This window comes from Columba livia, chromosome 4 (genome assembly GCF_036013475.1).
Source record: "Columba livia isolate bColLiv1 breed racing homer chromosome 4, bColLiv1.pat.W.v2, whole genome shotgun sequence".
Classification (NCBI taxonomy): Eukaryota; Metazoa; Chordata; class Aves; order Columbiformes; family Columbidae; genus Columba; species Columba livia.
The window spans coordinates 19,109,788-19,127,754 of NC_088605.1; the positions used below are offsets into that span (position 1 = coordinate 19,109,788).

Sequence of the window (17,967 nt, forward strand, 5' to 3'; positions counted from 1 at the left end):
GTACCTTAAAAAAGAGGGAAAACTGTTAGGGGCTTAGAAGATAACTTTTATGAAAATAATTATTTTTGCATGAATGCAGCAGAATAAAATATGCCCAGTGGTCACCATTACCTTTTCCTTTCTTAGGAAAAAGATTGAATTCCCTGATTTTTACGGGCTAGGGTGTCATTTACATGTTCCTTTGACATTTGGAGCAAAGCATCAAAGATACTTTTAAAACAATTGAGTCATGGTCATACCCTTCCTTTCTGAGTGGAAATGCTCAGCAGAATGACAGAAGGACTAGGAAACCCTGTGAATGTCACTTTATGATTTTTTTGATGAAAACTTTAATGAAGATAGAGCGCCAAGCAAAGCAAAAAGCAGAAAGAGATCTTCAAAACAGTGACCTTAAGTTAATCAGGGCAAAGAAGCACCAGCTATACATCACCTGGGTGCTCAGCCTTCCTGTCTCAGATCACCTATGGCCTGAAGAACCCTGGCACTACTGGCCCTACTGCTCATCCCCCACACATAGGTCCCATAAATCAAACCACCACCACCACCACCACATTCTCAGCTGGCGTAAATCTGTCAGTCAGTGGAGCAATGTCAGTTTAAACCATGAGCTTTGGCACCTGAGATTTGCACAGAATTTAGGTGCCAAATGCCAAAGGAGCTATACTTACTGTTGAGAATTCATGACTGTCGTAACCTGGAGGTGCCTAAAGGCTAATGACATCTCAACTGTGCAATGCGAAAGGCCCATGGGACCTAAATACAGACTTGCATTCCTGCTCAGAAACATCCTAGCCTTGAGAGATAGGTAGCTTATAATGTTGCAATTCAGATATAGCAAGAAATGGATCTTTTCCATGAGTCCCCACAGAGGCATAAAGCACTAGACATTCCTGGACCACAGATAAAGGGGTTGAGGTTTGACCCAACACATGTAGAAACAGAAATTATCCTGATGCCTCTTCTTTACTTCTTTGAGCACTCATTTGAAACAAAGGGACCATCAGAATTCTTCTTAGCTACCAGAGTTCCAACTGTGGCTCCCCGTTCCCAAAAGAGCACTCCTTCTGGGGAACTGATTAATACAAAATAAACAATTTCTGCAGCAGGAAGCTGAAACTAATACACCTGCCTCTCAACAAAAACTCCTTCTCACTGCCACACTCAGTCCACTATTTTCACTGACACTTTTCCTGGCCTCACAAATTTCAGGGGCTCAGATCCAGTTAATCTAAGCTCCTGAGAAACGACAGTCAGTTCACAGATCCAGAAAACAGAAATCCAAGAAATCCAATTACTCGCACCCCAAAGCCCTATCTGCTGAGGTGTGGCCAAAAATGTGACCACTGGAACCACCTGGTTCCTAGCTCCCTGGTCAGCTCAGCGGAGTCCCTGGTTGCTCTACCAAAGTATGTACATGCTCTCCTTAATCAACAGGATCAGTAAGTATCTCATATAGATGCTCTACCCTACTGCTTCTTTTGATTACACGAGGAACCGAGGTGACAGCTTTGGTGGTCCCCTCTAACCCTGCTCGGACAGCAACTTTCACTTTCAAATGCTGTATCATCTGAAGTGCGTGGTCCAAAAGCTGTCCTTGTTCTCTACCATTGCAGTGCAGTCTGGAGAAGCTAAAAGAAGGATAAGTATGTTCATGGGTGGCCATAAATCCAGGGAAGAGGGGAACTTTACAGACAGCTGCTGGTTTTTATCTCTGTCTCTACTGTGTCCCAGTCCAGAGGAGTCTGGGTAGGGCTCCAGTGAGCTAGGGACTCTAGAGTACAGGCAAATGAAATCTGCATTTCTTCCATTTTCCCCATTCTAATTCTGCCTACTTTCAGTATGGTTAGGTGCGATAAACTTGAAGATCAGGAAAATCTGCATATGCACAGTAATTACTTTTTCAGACTGTTTTACCAAATCAAGGATTTAACCGCACTGAAACACTTGATAAGAAACAATTCCATTGATACCTGCTATTGAACCTAAATGACTGACCAGATGGAGCAGAACATAACACAGCAGACTGTCTAATATACTTTAGTTGAGATAATACATCTCGACTGAAAAAACATAATGTTTTGCTCACTGACATGGAGATTGTTATATTACAGTGTGATAGAAATAACTATTGCATACTCTTCCATAAGACTGTGTGCATGCCTGCGCAATTTTTCCTTCTTCTATCCCTCTAATAACTTTTATAGCTCTAATACCCCTTTAAGACAACTGTAATAAAGCAAAACTGAACAATTTAAAAAAAAGCCTGTTAAACTATCATTAAGGGAATAAGTTAAACCTTCAAAATTGAGGAAATTCAAATTTAAAGCTGAAATGCACCATATGTTCTCCAGTGTGCACACATGAGATGTTCTTTCAAGTATTTTTTAAGCAGAATGCCATGATGGTAGAATACACTGGAGAGCACAGGATTCATACAGCATTGTCTTGGTTAACTTTAGTTTATTTAAAGCAACTATGAAAAATGTGTTTGTATTCACAGAGACACCTGCCTTTTATTCCCATTAATAATAAAGAGCTATACAAGCCTAACAAGATTACAACACACCTCTAAATGTTAAAGACCTTTATTTTATAATAAGTTACATCCATATGTCTGTTTATGCATATTAAGTATGCTTTTTACTGCACTTGTTAGAGCAGATGATATATGACTTAGGAACCTAGAGAATGGCAGTGAAAAGCTTTTGTTTTCAATTTAATGTGGGCAGAGGGAAGATGCAGGAAACTCCAGAAGATACTGTTCATATTTCCCTCCCAAAAGTGCAGTTGATTTATTCTGCATTGTAAGGTTTAAGCACAGTTCATTGATGTACCAGGTAAATAAAAGAAGAAGAGTCCAGCCACCACCCTCAGGCTCAACATATCTGCCTTCTTTTGGTTTATCTAAATCTCCTCCTTCATAATCTTGCTCTTTCTTCCTTGCAGTAAAAAAACATTTGAATGGGCAGATGTGGCAGCAAATTTCAGACTGAAAAGCAGTATTTCAATTCTCAAATGAAAATAGTATTAGAAATGTTAAAACCTGAGAAATCAGGACCAGGATATACCTTACACATCTAAGGAGCAATAAAGGGACCCCTCATCCTGCAAAACATTTACTGATGCTAAGGATATTTTTGTCTTGCAAAGGCTTTCTCCAAAACTTTACTTTGTGTTCCCTTCCTCATTCTTAAGCCTTTATTTCACATGGAAATAAAGTGCAGACCACTGGGCATATTAGTTTCCACAGGTTTTTTGCACTGGGCTAAGCAGCCTGTGGAGCTGAGGGCAGCCACTCCGGCGGTAAAACCCACAGTGCTGCCATCCCTGCTTTCCCTACCGCTTGTTGTCTGCACACCTGTGGTGCATACTTAGCTCTTTAAGAGCCAGGTAATGGTTCATGTGAAGCTGAGAGAAGAAATCCAGGGCTGTTTTAAAGCTGGGGTCTGCCATGGGCTTGTGAAAGGCTCTGCTGCTCCTGCCAGCAAGGGTGGCTGTCTGGGTGCAAGCCCCAGGCCTGCTTCGCCCTCCATACCCAGTAATCTCTGCTCTTCCAGTAGAAAGCCACAAAGACTTTTATCCTCAGAGCTGGAGGACAAATACCATTTTGAAAGCGCAATGGGCAGAGTTGGGCCGAGTTCAAAAACCAGAAATGCTATGGATGGAAAAAGACAGTAAAGCTTAAGATTCTGCCATAATAAGAATACAAAAAATTTGCTTTAGATTCTGTATTAAAGAAGAATTGTGGACTAAGTATGACCTGGGCAAGTATGAATGGCAAAAGCATGATACACAAAAACTGGAAAAGAAAGGAAGAACATTGCACAAAACTTCCAAATGCTACTGTGCAGCTGAAGACTGAAACAGTTCAGCCGCATCAGTCTCCTTGGTGACTGCTAGAAAAATAGTGATGGACCAGTAGAACTCAATACTTTGGTAGCCTGTTCGACCCATTTTCAGCAACTCATACAGCAAAGGTAGAGTGCTGGGGATCAGGACCATCAACATGAGCAACGACAAAAAAAATCCAAACTAAATATACAATATACATTGGATCCTCCATTATCGGGAATGCACTCCATTATACTCTGACTCTGGTTTTAGACTGCAGAGAAGCCAAGCACTCATTTATGAAACCACCCTTCTCCTGCCTTCCTGTTGTAGAGCAATTTATTTTTGAAACCATGTGTTTCTTTCCGCTGCAGTGGCCTCACAGCACATTTATTTTCTTACGCTTGTAAGCTCTTTGGGACAGGGACTCTTTATGCTTGTCTGATGGAAGCTGTCAGCACTTAGAAATGAAAAGCAGTAATGTTAATAGTAATTTTCCATTCAGGTATAAAAGCAGACTTTGTTATCCCTCCTAGCAGCAGTCAGAGCATGCAGCACGGATCCAGAGCACCCGGCTGCTCATCAGACACTTTAATCTCCCAGCCCTGCTGCACCATGCCAAAGGGGAAGCACAAACTGGTGGCTCCAGAATTGAAACGTCCTAACTGTATTTCTAAAGCTGTGTCTTGGCATGTATTTGCCACATGGTCTAATAAGCTGCTGGAGTAAAAGTCCCGCATAGCTCAGAAATTTCCTGGGGTGTATTGGAAGAAAAAAGTGGTCCTCAGGCTTCTTGGCAAATCACTGTGATCTGCTTTGCTTGGGGACTGGATCACAGTTCCTACAAGGCCCTGAACAGACTGTCCTGTCCTGCAGTTGCTCCTCAGTTTTCATCATGAATGTGTCTACACTGTGATCTGGTTAGCATTATTAAGCAAGTCTTGGTGGTAGATCATCCTTATGTTCAACGAGCAGCCACTCTAAAACGAAATGTCAACCCAGTGAAATAAGTCATGATCAAGCTAAACTATGCTAAAGTTTGTTCCATGAGCAAAGGAACCACAATCAAAAGCAAAAATAAAATGAATGAAAAAAATAGTTCATACTCTCTAAATGGAAAACAGCTTGTGAGCTTCACCCATATTTTTCAAATATGACTGCTCAAAATTAAAACCCCAATCTATAAAACAGGCACCGAATCTCCAGTAATCGGAGAGGGGAAAAGAAAAGAAAAAGGAGAAGAATATCACAGTACCTTTTGAAGTCAAACTGCCTGTGTATAGATGTAGGTCTAGACAGGAATTCAGGAGCCCACAGAGGGAAATGTTAGCCCGGGCTCTCTGTTGCTCTGAAGGCACCGATGCCAAGGTGGTGCGAGCAAGACTGAAGGGGCAGCCATTTAAACATGCCTCCGCCAGAGAGCACGAGCGCAGGCTTCTGCAACGAACCTCCTCAGCATTCTGCCAATATGCCTTCGCATCTGCCAAAATACGAGCTGCCTGCACAAGCAGAGGGCCTTGCTGCACATATGGTTTTGACAGATTAAAATATGTGAATTTTTTTTGCATTTGTTTTTCCTAGATTTCCCACTCTGCTTGTCATGTGGAGGCTGATTCTAGTTATTGAACCAATAATACTTGATGGATTTCAGCTCAGTCATAATTTGTTTTGTTTCCACTGTTCATCCTTTCTACAAGTAAATCCTGAGATCATAGCATGGTGCTTGTCATGAAGAAAAGTCACCTGCCCGGTGTAACACCTGAGGCATTAGTACTGCCCAATTTTAGGCCACTCTTTTCAGTATCTGGAGGGATGTGACCATAAATCAATTCATGCAGCAAAAGAATGAGCTAGAAAGAGACTAAAAAATTCCCCAGTTCAGACAGCAAAGAAATCTAAACTTAGGTGACTGTAGAAAGAGTTCAAGTAAAAGAGAGAGGAGATTCTTGTGGCTGAACAATAAATGAGTTGAGCCCCTCAAGAAAGAAAACAGTGACACAGAAGAGACCCATAAGCCATGCTTCAACAGACTGAAGCATTGGAGGCTCCATCTGAATTTGAGGAAAAACTTCTTTACTTTAAGGGTGCCGGAGCACCGGAACAGGCTGCCCAGAGAGGGTGTGGAGTCCCCTTGTCTGGAGACATTCAGGACCTGCCTGACACATTCCTGTGCAATCTGCTCTGGGTGAACCTGCTTTAGCGGGTGAGTTGGACTAGATGATCTCCAGAGGTCTCTTCCAACCCCAACCATTCTGTGAAGCCAAAAGGAGTAAGAAAAGGAGCAGAGAATGCTAGAAATAATACCAATTTTATCACTGACTTCATGGGCTTTCCTTTCTCTGCTGTCCCCTAACCCTCAGTTATTTGCATGGGGAATAAACTGGCATGATTCAATACAGATCTTTGAAGTAAAAGTGCTGACAGACTTTGGAGAAAGGAGTTAACAGGATTTCATCTACATCTCCTGTAGCTCTTACACAGGTGACCGGATTAAATTTCTGCAATGTTCTATTTATTGATTTTTTTAGTTCTGATTTATTGATGTTCATTAATAAATAATTTCATTAATGAAGTTAATTACCTTGACAATGCTCAATTTAGAAAGAAAATAAATTCAACCTTGGTTTTGAAAAGTCTAAAATTTTTAACACAGTAAGTTATGACGCAGCGTATCTGGAGCTTTTTAAATTTATTTTCTTTCCTTTCCTTCTTTTTCTCTTGATCAGCTCATTGCCGAATATTTGTTTGTTTTAAACTAAATCAAATTTCCTCCCTCCTCAGGCAAATTCAGGTTTATTTATACCATCAAGGTACCGTAATTGAGAAGTAGCAAGATACACCCATGACAGAGGTCTACTTGAATCTCTAATTTGTGATAGATCTACGCGAGAACAGACTGTGTAAGTTACGATTGCTGGAAGGTAGTGCTCATCTCTAAGCAGATGGAAGCCAGATATTTTAAAACTAACTGCAACAATTGACTTAAATATAGCCCTGTCTGAAGCCAAGCAAAATTATTCTATTGCCTTCGCTGAGTTGCAGATCAGCACAGCAGAGCATGTTACGGCTCTAAATCTCACAGTTTACAAAATATACGTTATCACCCACACTTTGTACACAGGGCCCCTGAAGCAGAGAAAAGTGAAATGATATGATGAAGCTCACTAAGAACAACAGCAGCAGAGACAAGAATCAGAAACTAAAGGTGTCCATTACTCCCCAGAACTTTTTGTTGCCACAGACTACACCAGCCTCTGCAAACCTCTGTGCACTCCCAGTTCTGTAGCTATTAGAAGAAATGTTACCAAGTGTGTGACAAATTACCTTTTACTACAAAGTCCACTAAAGCACTGGAAAAAAGATCTATTTCTTGTGGTGAGCCCTGGACAGACCACTAAGGGAAAACCTGGAAACGAAGGTGAAGTGTCCCAGACTGACGGTTCATGCAAGAGCCAGAGCACCGCCAGAACAGCAGTAATGGCGCAACTGAATGGAAAGAGCAAGACACAGAAATCCAAGCGGAAAATGTTAAGGCAAGCCACCAAAGGGGCTTAGCAACTACTAGGAGTCCAGATTTATAGCAGCTCCCAATTTAATTTATCAAAACCATCACACAGTTGCCAATGGGGAACTAAAAAGGGGCAAAAGCCACCTGTCCGTTTAATAGCCATTCTTCCATCCTACAGCTACAACAGCCAAGAGAGTTGCTCAGCCCCACATGGGTATTTCCTTCGCCTCAAGGTATTTCAGTTCTTTCACACAGAACAATGATGAACAAATAATTAAATAATACATACCCATTATGAAAGGGCCAGCATAAAGTGACATTTTTAAATTGCATCATGTCTTCAGACTATTTATTTTCCTAAAAATAACTTAAAAATTAAGCGAACCATAGACAGAAAAAAAATTAAACTCATGCTTTTCGATTGTAGTTTTGAATTCTGTCATCTGCACCCTCTACACAGACAATTACAGCTACTATGAAAGTCCAGCAATTGGTATGTAAGCTGACTCCTTATACTCTTTATGTAAAAAAGCAGAAATATAGATAATAAACATTAATTAATGGTACTCTGGTAGGTGATACATAGTATAAAATGCACGTTCACTGATACATCTGTGTAAGAAATAGACTGGTTCACTTTTAGTTGTCTGTTGTCAGGGATGAAACCGTTTTCTAGTAAGCCCTTTGTATCGGTTGACTGTGAAAAACATGGAGAGTTGCAATTTACAGAACCTGAAAAAAACAGTATTGTAATAACAAAACACCAATTGTTATGAAAACATGTATTTGCCTAAAATTCTAAATACTAAGAAATACATATAAGTAGACTTTTGTATTTTGTTTTTTTCTTTTATAAAAAAGAAAGAAAATAAAGTCTGAGTTCTAGCTTTAGATATCTATGAAAAGAAACAGAAATCTATTTCAAAATAAAAGTTATCTTCACAGTGCTTACAATTGCTTTCTGCCTCTGTCTCTCCCTTTGTTTGGCCCTTTCAGATTCCCGTTTTTCATACTCTTTGCGGTATTCTTCCCTCTTCAGCCTTTCATGCTGATATTCCTCATAGCTGTCATATCTAGGAAACATAACTTAGTCATTAAATCAAGCACCTGCATTTGTGAATGTAAAATTAGTAATACAGTTTCTGCAAAGCTTCGTTATCTCTTGAGAACCAGCTGCAAAGCCAACCAAATGCACACAAAATACTCTACCTGGGTCTGCGACTGCACGGTGATCTGGATCGCGATCTTGCATGTGAGGGAGAACTTCTGTGTGCTCGGTGTCTACAGTGGCTGGACTCATAATAGCAACAAGATCTGCAGGAAGAAACACAGTCACTTCTGTCATTCCGTTTGAATCTATTGACACAATTTTCTATCTCTTCCCTGAACTTACAGTTTTTTCTAAGCTACCAGTGAGATTTCCCAGTGACAGTTTGCTATGTCCTAGTTGACTAAGGGGCCTCAGGTGATTTCCGCCACCCCCAACCCCTTCTGTAATGTTCCTTATTGAGGGTAACACAGAGCAGAGAGTCAGCCACTGTCAACTTCATCTGATAGGGAGTGCAGCTAGATTGGCAGTGGGCAGCTCACAGATAATGGGAAAGGTTAGTTGCGTACATCTCTTACCAATTGCTCTGCTGCTGACCTGACTGCCTCCACTCAGAAAGTGTAAACTTAGCAAATTTAAAGGATAATGGCAACAAGTGTTTCTGTAGAAACCCCATAACCTTCAGAGTTAATCAGCTCAGGAGCAACAGAATGAGTTGCACTGGATTGAGCTATTTCTTGTCTTTTCTCTCTTTCATTTAGGTTGCTTTATGTTTTTGCCGTTTTTCTTCTTATTAACTATGAAGATGATATATGAATTTGCTGTACTGTACCTTGAAGAGGATCTGCTACAGGGTGACCTTGATCTCGATCGGGAATATGGAGAACGGGAACAAGACCTGCGTTGAGGAAAGGACCTTGATCTAGAGAGTGTCCTTTGGGATCTTTGAGAAAATAAGGATTTGGGTGGAGACACTGAATCTCTGCATGGAGAGTTAAAAGAAGAGCAAGAAGGCGATACATCAAATAATGAATAGGCTTGTGTCCCATCCCAAGGGTAGCATAGTTTATCACTTTCATCTTCACTGTCATCAAAGAGACCATCCATTGCTAGTCCTGAATTTATAAACATAGGTAGTTTGGAGAATTGTTCATTACTGTAATCACTGTCCCTTAGTTCTCTTGTCTTATCTGCTTCTTCATCAAAAACAGCTTGGCTGGGGTGACCAAAATGCTTATTCAGTTCAGCCCGAATTTCCTGGTCTTGGAGCTGTTTTCTGTTATTACCATGGGATCCCTGCTTACTTGTCTGTAAAGTCTCTTTCTTGAAATACTGGTCTTGTTCTAAAGAAGAACAAATCTGACACTGCCACCCAGGTGAAGAATCCTTACATTCTAGTTGTCTGGAGTCCTGAAGTTCCTGGGATATTTTAATGTGTATTTCCGATTTTGAATTCACAGATTGACAGTAGTCATGGTCACCAAACAGCCGCAAACTGGGCCGTTTTGTCTTTCTCTCCTCATGTCCACTGGACAGTCCTGTAGTCTTGCTAAGCTGTACATACAGCTCAGACTGTTCTGGACCCTTCTTGGTTGGGTTATTTCCTTGAGAACCAGAAGACTCACTATAGCGGGGCTTTTTGGAAGGTGGTACAACAGTCTTGCATGATGACTTCGGCTTAGGTGAAGTCCTAAAAGGATTATCCTGGTTGGCTTTATGAGGAGGGGTCGTAGGTGGAGTTAGGCCTGAGGGGAAAAAAAGGAGGAACAGAATATTTTTAAGCACACATACAATGTTTATAAAGATGGCTCATGTGTTTCTTTAAAACAGATACAAAGCAAGACTCATTCTATGTCACTTTAATTTAACACTGTTAATACTGGGAACAAGAGTTTTTAGGGTACGAGACACCAAAGGTCTGGTAATAACAGCAACAGTACTAATGCATTGCCATTAATCTTCAGCATCACTTCTGCCCCTCCCCTTCTTCCATGACATACACCTCTCTCTCTGTAGATTTTGACAGAAAAGATCAAGAGATAAAAATCAAAAGAGTTTTTTGTTAAAAATCAGAAACGTTTTTGATCTAAAAATCAAAAGTCAAAAGAATGGCACCGTCAAAAACCTAAAGAAATTATCACACAAAAACCTGAATAAAAGCAAGCCTGAGAAAAATAAATGAGTGCTACCAAAGGAGCCTCGGTAGGATGCAGAACTTGAATACAAGGCAGTACAGCGACTCTACAACTCAAATGCAATGACTCTTCGTCTCCACAGTCCATTAACTTAGTAAACCATTGCTAATGTATGTATAAATACATTCTTGCAAGCATAACTAATACATTTCGCCTGAAATGTGGTTCTGCAACTGAAAACCAAGTGAACAGGACAACTGCAACTGTAAATAATCATTGCATTTAGAACTAAGTATTAGTGAGAGTCATGAAGCAAGGAGTCAAAATGAAACAGATAAGTGTTCAAAGACTAAAAATATCAGTAACTACCAGGATTTTTCACATAACTTCAATAGATTATCGCTATGGTGAGACAAAATTGCAGGAAGGACTAGTGCCCATTTGAGTAAAACCTAGGAATCAAAGTATTTTTTATAAGGGTAGAATATAACTCTCAATATTTTTTGTAGAAATCATGGAAGTTCTTCAGACTTTACAAAAGAGTAACACAGGACACCAGGAGACAGTAACAGCAAATTGCAGCCACTCTTCAGGAAGGTACTTAATATATTATGTCTGAAAAAGTTGCTTCCCTCCAATTGACCCTAATGTAATTTAGAAGTATATATGCTTAAATTTAAACAAATTAGGCTGAGATTAGGGAGTTGTCCTAGATAATCCAGACCACCCTTAAGTGCTCCAGAGGCTGATGCTGCCCAAAATTTCATCTTCTAGCCCAAGCAATGAGGTCTCTATTAATTTCTTAGTGAGAATGAAAAAAGAGGGCAGAGACACTTACAGGAAATGTGTACTTCATACATGGATACAGAATTTTGTTCTGTATTTTTAACCATGCAACAGCTCAGCAGATCAATGCAAATGGAACATGTTTTATAGTGTTTTGCTGTAAAAAAGGAAAAGTGTCCATCAATGCACAGTGCTCCCTAAGGAGTGTAAATGGAGACTGGGAGTCCCACTGCATTAGCTGCAATGAATTTGTTCCAGGAGAAAAGACGACAGGAGTACCAAGGCATGAATACTTGATGTGAGGGAGAAGCTTGATTTTTGTCTGAACATTTGGAAAAAATGGTTATGAGCTACCATGGATATGTAAAGACTTTGCCTAATGTCACCAAAGTCAGGGAATCAGAGGCAAAGGTAATGACACCTAAAACTCTAGTTACCTCAAATTTGAATTTAATACTGAAAAAGTTTAGTGCAAAGTCATCACTGTTAAACTATTTCCTTTGATACCTCAACTTTTAATTCCTTCCTGAAAATTCACTTGAAATAGCAGTATGTTTTTCACACCTTGTCCACCTTCTCACTAGCAAATATTTTGACTACCAAATGAATTTTTGGTAAAATAAAGAGAATGGTCCTCTTCAAAATTCTGCAGTAATAATTTCTGGGTTAAAACTTCAGGCTCCAATTCAACAAAGATTTGAGTAAGCAAAGACTCTTTTATATAAAAAAAGTTTAAAAGTGTCACTTTTACTCATGAAATTCTATAGCCCATGAGCAGCTGTGGGTTTAGTTACTGATTTTTTGGATATAGTTTTAAAGAAAGAATGAAGCAGAATATTAATTCCAGCCCCCCCTTCATTACAACATACAACCACTCCACAAAGAACATGCATATTGAAGAATTTCAGGCAAAGAAGTGCCAGGGATAATCTAATATACAAAATAAAATATTGTTTCAATTTCCACTTCTTTAAAGCTAAACACAGAGCACAGTGATTTCCAGAAGCCTACCAAGGAGTCCAACAATCTTTATAGGAGAGGGGGAAAACACCAAAAAAACCACCAAAGCACCCAAACAAACACAAAAAGAAAACCAAAAAACAACACACCAGAAAATCCCTTGCAAAAGTACAGGCTGAGCTAAATTTACTGGCACTTCACTTGCTGGCAAAACTGTGCTGGGGACAGCCTAAGAAAGGGCTTCCTCGTGGCATTTTGGCTTTTTTCCTGGTTTTCAGCAGAAGCAGGAAGCGCACAGTCAAGTAGAAACAGATAAAAGTTGAAAAACATTCATTTAACTTCTGAACAAATATCCATCGGGGGATGGAGAAGGGAGGGAAGTTTTGAATTCATGTCACCACTGTGGATTCCACCTTCAGCATGTCCCGTGACCAGTGTCCAAACTGTGAACTTTGAGAAAACCAGTTGGTTGCAGACTTGTTCATCTTCACACTAAACCCTGGTAATCGTCACCAAGGGCCATGATCCCACATCAACATCGTTACAATATTCTATAACTGTGGGATTATTTCATACACGCCGATTTCTCCACCAATGTGTACATTTTAGCGTTGACAGCACAAGGTATATTCTGTGCTCTCTCTTGAACTTAGCAGGTTTTGACAGATTTATGGAAGGACAGATGGCCATTACGGGCTGAAGGCTGACAAGAGGCAGTTCAGAGCATTGTTAACACACTTGCACAAACTCTCAGCAGTGCAGCGCTGTGCAGAATGTAATTCAGACTATAGCTTTTTTATTGCTGCCTATTTTCTTTTGTCAAAAGAGCCTGCTGTGCACAGCAACAAATGGCTGCCATTACCCAGAATGTAATGGGTGTCAGACAAATCACGTAACACAAACAATCAAGAGTATGTAGGTCATATTTCAACAGAGCACAACCTTAGCAATATTTATGATTACTGCATTGAAATGTGCTCTATAATAAACAAGTACCTCTACATCACTCACACTTATGTACTTCTGCACAGCAAATCTGTTAGAAGTGGTACATACTCTACAATCATCCCCCTTAAACAGTCCTTTTTCTTTTTAAAGTAAAAGGCAAGTATTTTTTCATTACATGCTATAAAACCATTTTCTTTGTAGGGACTTTTCTTTAATTGAATGGCTTTGGTAAATGGTACGTTTGCACTTTGCCTGGCTCTGTCTGTATCCTACGAACTCGCTCGGCAATCTCGCTCATGAAAACAGCACTGCTGCCGAAGCAGACCCGGCCTCCCCGCATCTGTGCAACAAAAGGTGTTTGCACGTGTGCCGACTCTGCCGCCTTGGCAGAACGGCTTCTTTCAAGGAAGTCTCTGGGAGAGTGAAACTACTTCTGCTACATTTCAAAGCTCCACTAAAAAAACCCTTAGTAACTAATTTAGCTCAGCTGGGCTGATAAATTAGGGGACTGCCTTTGCATAAAACATGACATCTTGACTTTTAAGGACTGATTTGCAATGCTGTTTTACATAGACACCGATCTTTCTAAAACTCTGTTAGCATTTAAAAGTTTCATGACGTTTGTTGTGCTTTGAGGGGGCTGAGAATTAGTGTCTTCTGGGGAACACAGCCCTGGTACCTTTCTACATCTGCACAGGACTTTTGAGAGGCATTGAAAATGAATTCTTTTGTACCTTTTAAGTTTGAAAATGGATTGTCAAGGGAAACATTATTTAAGGCCACTTAAAACAACGAACACAAGACAACAGCTCAGATCAGTAAAAGAATCAGAAGAGCTTTTGTGTGGCACAAGATTGCAGAAGCCAGGAAAATATAATAAAACTAAACAGCCATCATATAATAAAAAACTACATGCTCGTTGAGTATTCAGTTTAATCCTGTTGTCAGTGCTGCAGACAATAAACACAGATGCCTGAAAATATCAAATAATTTACTAGATTTAATTCCCTCTGGACAATTCTGCATCTCACATCTCATTTTATCAGAGATCATTCTAAGGTCAAACAAATTCTTAAACAATGGATTTTAAGTATTTGTTCTGACAACTAAGAGGCTACACAGATCTAGAGGTGGGCAAACAGCAGGGTACAAGTATCCTCAAGAATGCTCATGAGTTCTAAATCACTGTTCAAGCTGATTGTGTTCATACAGCTTTTCTTTTTTTTTTTTGAGAAATTTTGCACCCAAGAAAGACCCGTGAGGAGTTTTACGCTTAGGTAAATTACAGGGATCTGTGTGCAAATATGAGACTTTTCAACAAGTCACCTGTTGTAGATAAGAAGGTGGAAATAGCCTTCCAGTTACTGATTGAGACTTAAGCATGTAAACTCACTTTGTGAACTCACATGATGGTTTCAACTATTTAGTAGTGAAGGCTTAAAAAGACACTGAGAGATCAGAGAGAGATTAATTTCAAACATTCAGGAGCCACACCATCCAATTTCTGGCATTTAGAAGTCCAGCAGAAAGTCTAAGACAATCACGGGGGAGACCTCAATCACTAAGAGACAGTCACTGCAGAGGGTGAGTGATCCTCCTGGTCCCTGTGCCTGCAGGTCCCCCTCAGCCTGACTGGTAACAAAGGGGAAAGAAACATCCCAGGTTCCTGGAAGACATCAGAGAGGTTCCAGCCCACAGCCCCTTAGCAAGGTGCTGGTAACACAGCCAGCTGTGGAAACAAAGGGAGAAGGACCTCTTGCAAGCCTCTTACTCAGAATGAAACTTGCCTTTTACACAGAAATTTCATTCACTACATTATCATCACCTAGGACTCCCTCCGTATCATGATGTTCTGGTCCATCTTCCTCAGAATAGCACCAGAAATCAGCTGCAGGAGTTGGGATTTTAGATAGCAATGGACTTACCCCTCTACCAGAGGCCATTTATTTTAAGTGCATTCAAAGAATTCTTATGTGTGGCTTGAAAACACTTAAAAAAATACTTGTTCCTTGTAATTTGACAAATCAAAGTTTTGATAGTTTTAGGGAGGACAAAGTTACATTCTAGACTACTAACAAATGCATTCTAAAGCAAGATATAGCATCAATAAGAGAATAGTTTCAGTTTGACTTTAGATACATGAATCCAAATTGTGTGTGTGACGAAGATTGATGGCTCATGTGTGAAATGCTTTTATTTATTTATTTTTCTACTCTATAGTTAATTCATCAGTGAGGGAACCAATGTTGTTTTCAGCAGAGAGATCAAGGGAGCTGCTATTTATATTAAAATACTTCGTGCTTCGATAGTGCGAGCAGCACTGCTAATGGTCTTTTCAATTCGGCAGTGAGATCAAGGCAACTCCTATTTAAATTATAATAAATAGTGCTTGTACAGTGCAAGCTGCCTGATATAAGGACACTGAGCAATGCGGTTATCTGGATATAATTTGGAGTTGCCAGGGTCTTACTAAAGAACTCCAAGGTATTATTAATCACTACTGCCACTATTTTTCCTTTCTTCTTTTTTTTTGTGGTGTTTTTTTTTCACTGACGTGGGTCCCAGTTCTGCCATGATCTACTCACATACACTGTAAGTTCTTCAGTACTTGAAGTTGTTTCTGTTATGTACTTGTCTGCTTCCAGCACAGACTCATGACACAAGACACTATTGCAATATAAATGAGTTAAAAATACATGCACGACCACTTATCTTTTTAAAGAAATACATATATACATATATGAATATACAAATAAAGTCTATGTGTATGTGAAGGCAGAGATTAATACAGTTACCAAGTGATTATATACAATCTGCTGAAACCTCCTCACCAGGGATTGTGAAGACCAGAGCAAGAACAACATGAAGTCCAAGAGCCACCATCATGTAAGCTGTTGGTAACACTACCCCAACTCCCTGGCCACACATGCTCCAACAACTCTTTTCTCTTCCTGATTATCATCAGTTTGTTTTCTAGATAGACTCTATTTACTTCCGGAGGAAAAAGAAAAAAATCACATTTTCATAGTGGAACATTCTTGTTCACATATTCATCCAGTTGTACTGTTTCACAGCTTCTGACACAATTTTTAATATGGTAGTTCTGGTTAGATTGTCTAAGAGAACTACAGAGCTGTTTCATTTCCTCCTCTGTGCACAGCTGATGGAGTGGAATGAATTTGGTAATATCAAGGCCATTCCTGTTGCCGTTCTGGAGGCAATGCTAGAGGATTATCCAGGGGTCAGACCAACCCCCAGTTTCCATCTAGTAAGCTGCTGGGGAGAGCAGGCTGCTGACTTTCTGGCCGGGAGAAAACACTGCTCCCCCTCCAGTGATTTCCATGGCTGCCTGTACCACTCTGCGGAACTCACCTCATCTGCCCCTTTCAGTTGGCAGCACTAAGCACTGACTTACCAGTGTGCTTACAAATGGGCACCCTCATGCAGATTTGCTCTTCAGTAAGACAAAAGAGGCTCCTCCACAGTGCAGGCCTACTGGCACTGAATGGGATTATCCTGCTGCATACAGTGAATTTTGCCATGTTCATGTTGGTTTTGCAAAAAGAAGGTACATTGGAAGGTACTTTCTTTTGTCATTAGAGGAATTATTAAGACTGCAGGTTTTCAGGACATGGTAGAAGTAAGTGTGCGTGTTTTAATGCCGAACTAATGAAGAAGTTTCTGCAAAAGTAAAATGACGGTTGCAGGGAAGTGAAAGCCCCAAGTACTTACACAAACTTAATGCTCGGACCTGCTCTTGTGTAAAGCTGTCACTGAATTCAGGGGTGCCCAGCTGATGCATAGTACCTGAAGATATATTTTGTGATGGCCCCCAAAATGCTAGAGATCACACCATTTACAATCTACTGTTATCCCCGAGGGATGCTCCCAAGAGAAAGACATGTCAAATATGTCTTTTTTTTTCTTTTCTTTTTTTTTTTTTTTTTTTTTTTTTTTTAATTTTACACAACTGAGAAAGAAAACAGTCTTGGCAATAGCTCATCGTGTGCTCTTGGGCTCAGTTCTGCACACTTCAGGAAAATGGAAGCAAAACAGAGCTAGGAGGAAAGCAATAAAACAGATCTGAGGTCTAAAGGAATTGACTTTAGCAGAAAGAGCAGATGAATTAAATGAGTGTAACAGGTGACGCATCAACTACACCAGCACATGATAAAAAAATCTACAAATCTTCAAAAGGTACAAACACCAGGGATCTGAAAGGAGGAGGATAAAGGGAGGTTGTGTGAAGTTTGCTAATGGAAGATATAAAAAGGAAGCAAGAATATAAAATGAATATCAATTTTAAAAATTGCCTCTAAGCTATGGAATAGTTTTTCAGTGGTAGAGGAGAAAGCTGTTATTTGTGACATATTAATCTAGAATTGACAAAGCACTGAAACACGCAGTCATGTACAGCCCTAGACCGGCCTGGAGACAGACTGGATGACATAAGTTTTCCATCTGTAACATCTATTACTCTCTTCTTTGGGGTTTGTCTTTGAAAGATGGTGCTCAGCAGTACACAAATCTATGGGGAAATGGGGAAGTGTAACAGACAAATGGCTTCATTCATATTTTCCCAGAAATTATGCTCTCTTGTGTAGGTTTGGAGACATATTTTCAAACACATTTCTTCTCAAGTAACTGGATAAAAAGTCAATGTTAGACTGCACTGAAGTTAATCTACTGGAGACCTCTGAGAGATCTTGGTGTACGTGTGTTATATTAAAATGTACAAACACACACACAAG

At 40.0% G+C, this 17,967-nt stretch overlaps 1 protein-coding gene across 3 annotated transcripts in view; it reads right to left on the bottom strand.

The window, feature by feature from the left end:
- The window catches only part of PPARGC1A (PPARG coactivator 1 alpha), a 365,064-nt gene that overhangs the window by 6,679 nt on the left and 340,418 nt on the right, over window positions 1–17,967 (bottom strand). For all 3 annotated transcript variants that reach the window (XM_005501286.3, XM_065060648.1, XM_021286094.2), the window contains exons 8-10: window positions 9,220–10,132; window positions 8,549–8,653; window positions 8,292–8,412 (exon numbers count right to left, since the gene is read on the bottom strand). In XM_005501286.3, the coding sequence (XP_005501343.1) occupies window positions 8,292–8,412; window positions 8,549–8,653; window positions 9,220–10,132 (1,139 nt within the window). The remainder of the gene's footprint in view (window positions 1–8,291; window positions 8,413–8,548; window positions 8,654–9,219; window positions 10,133–17,967) is intronic.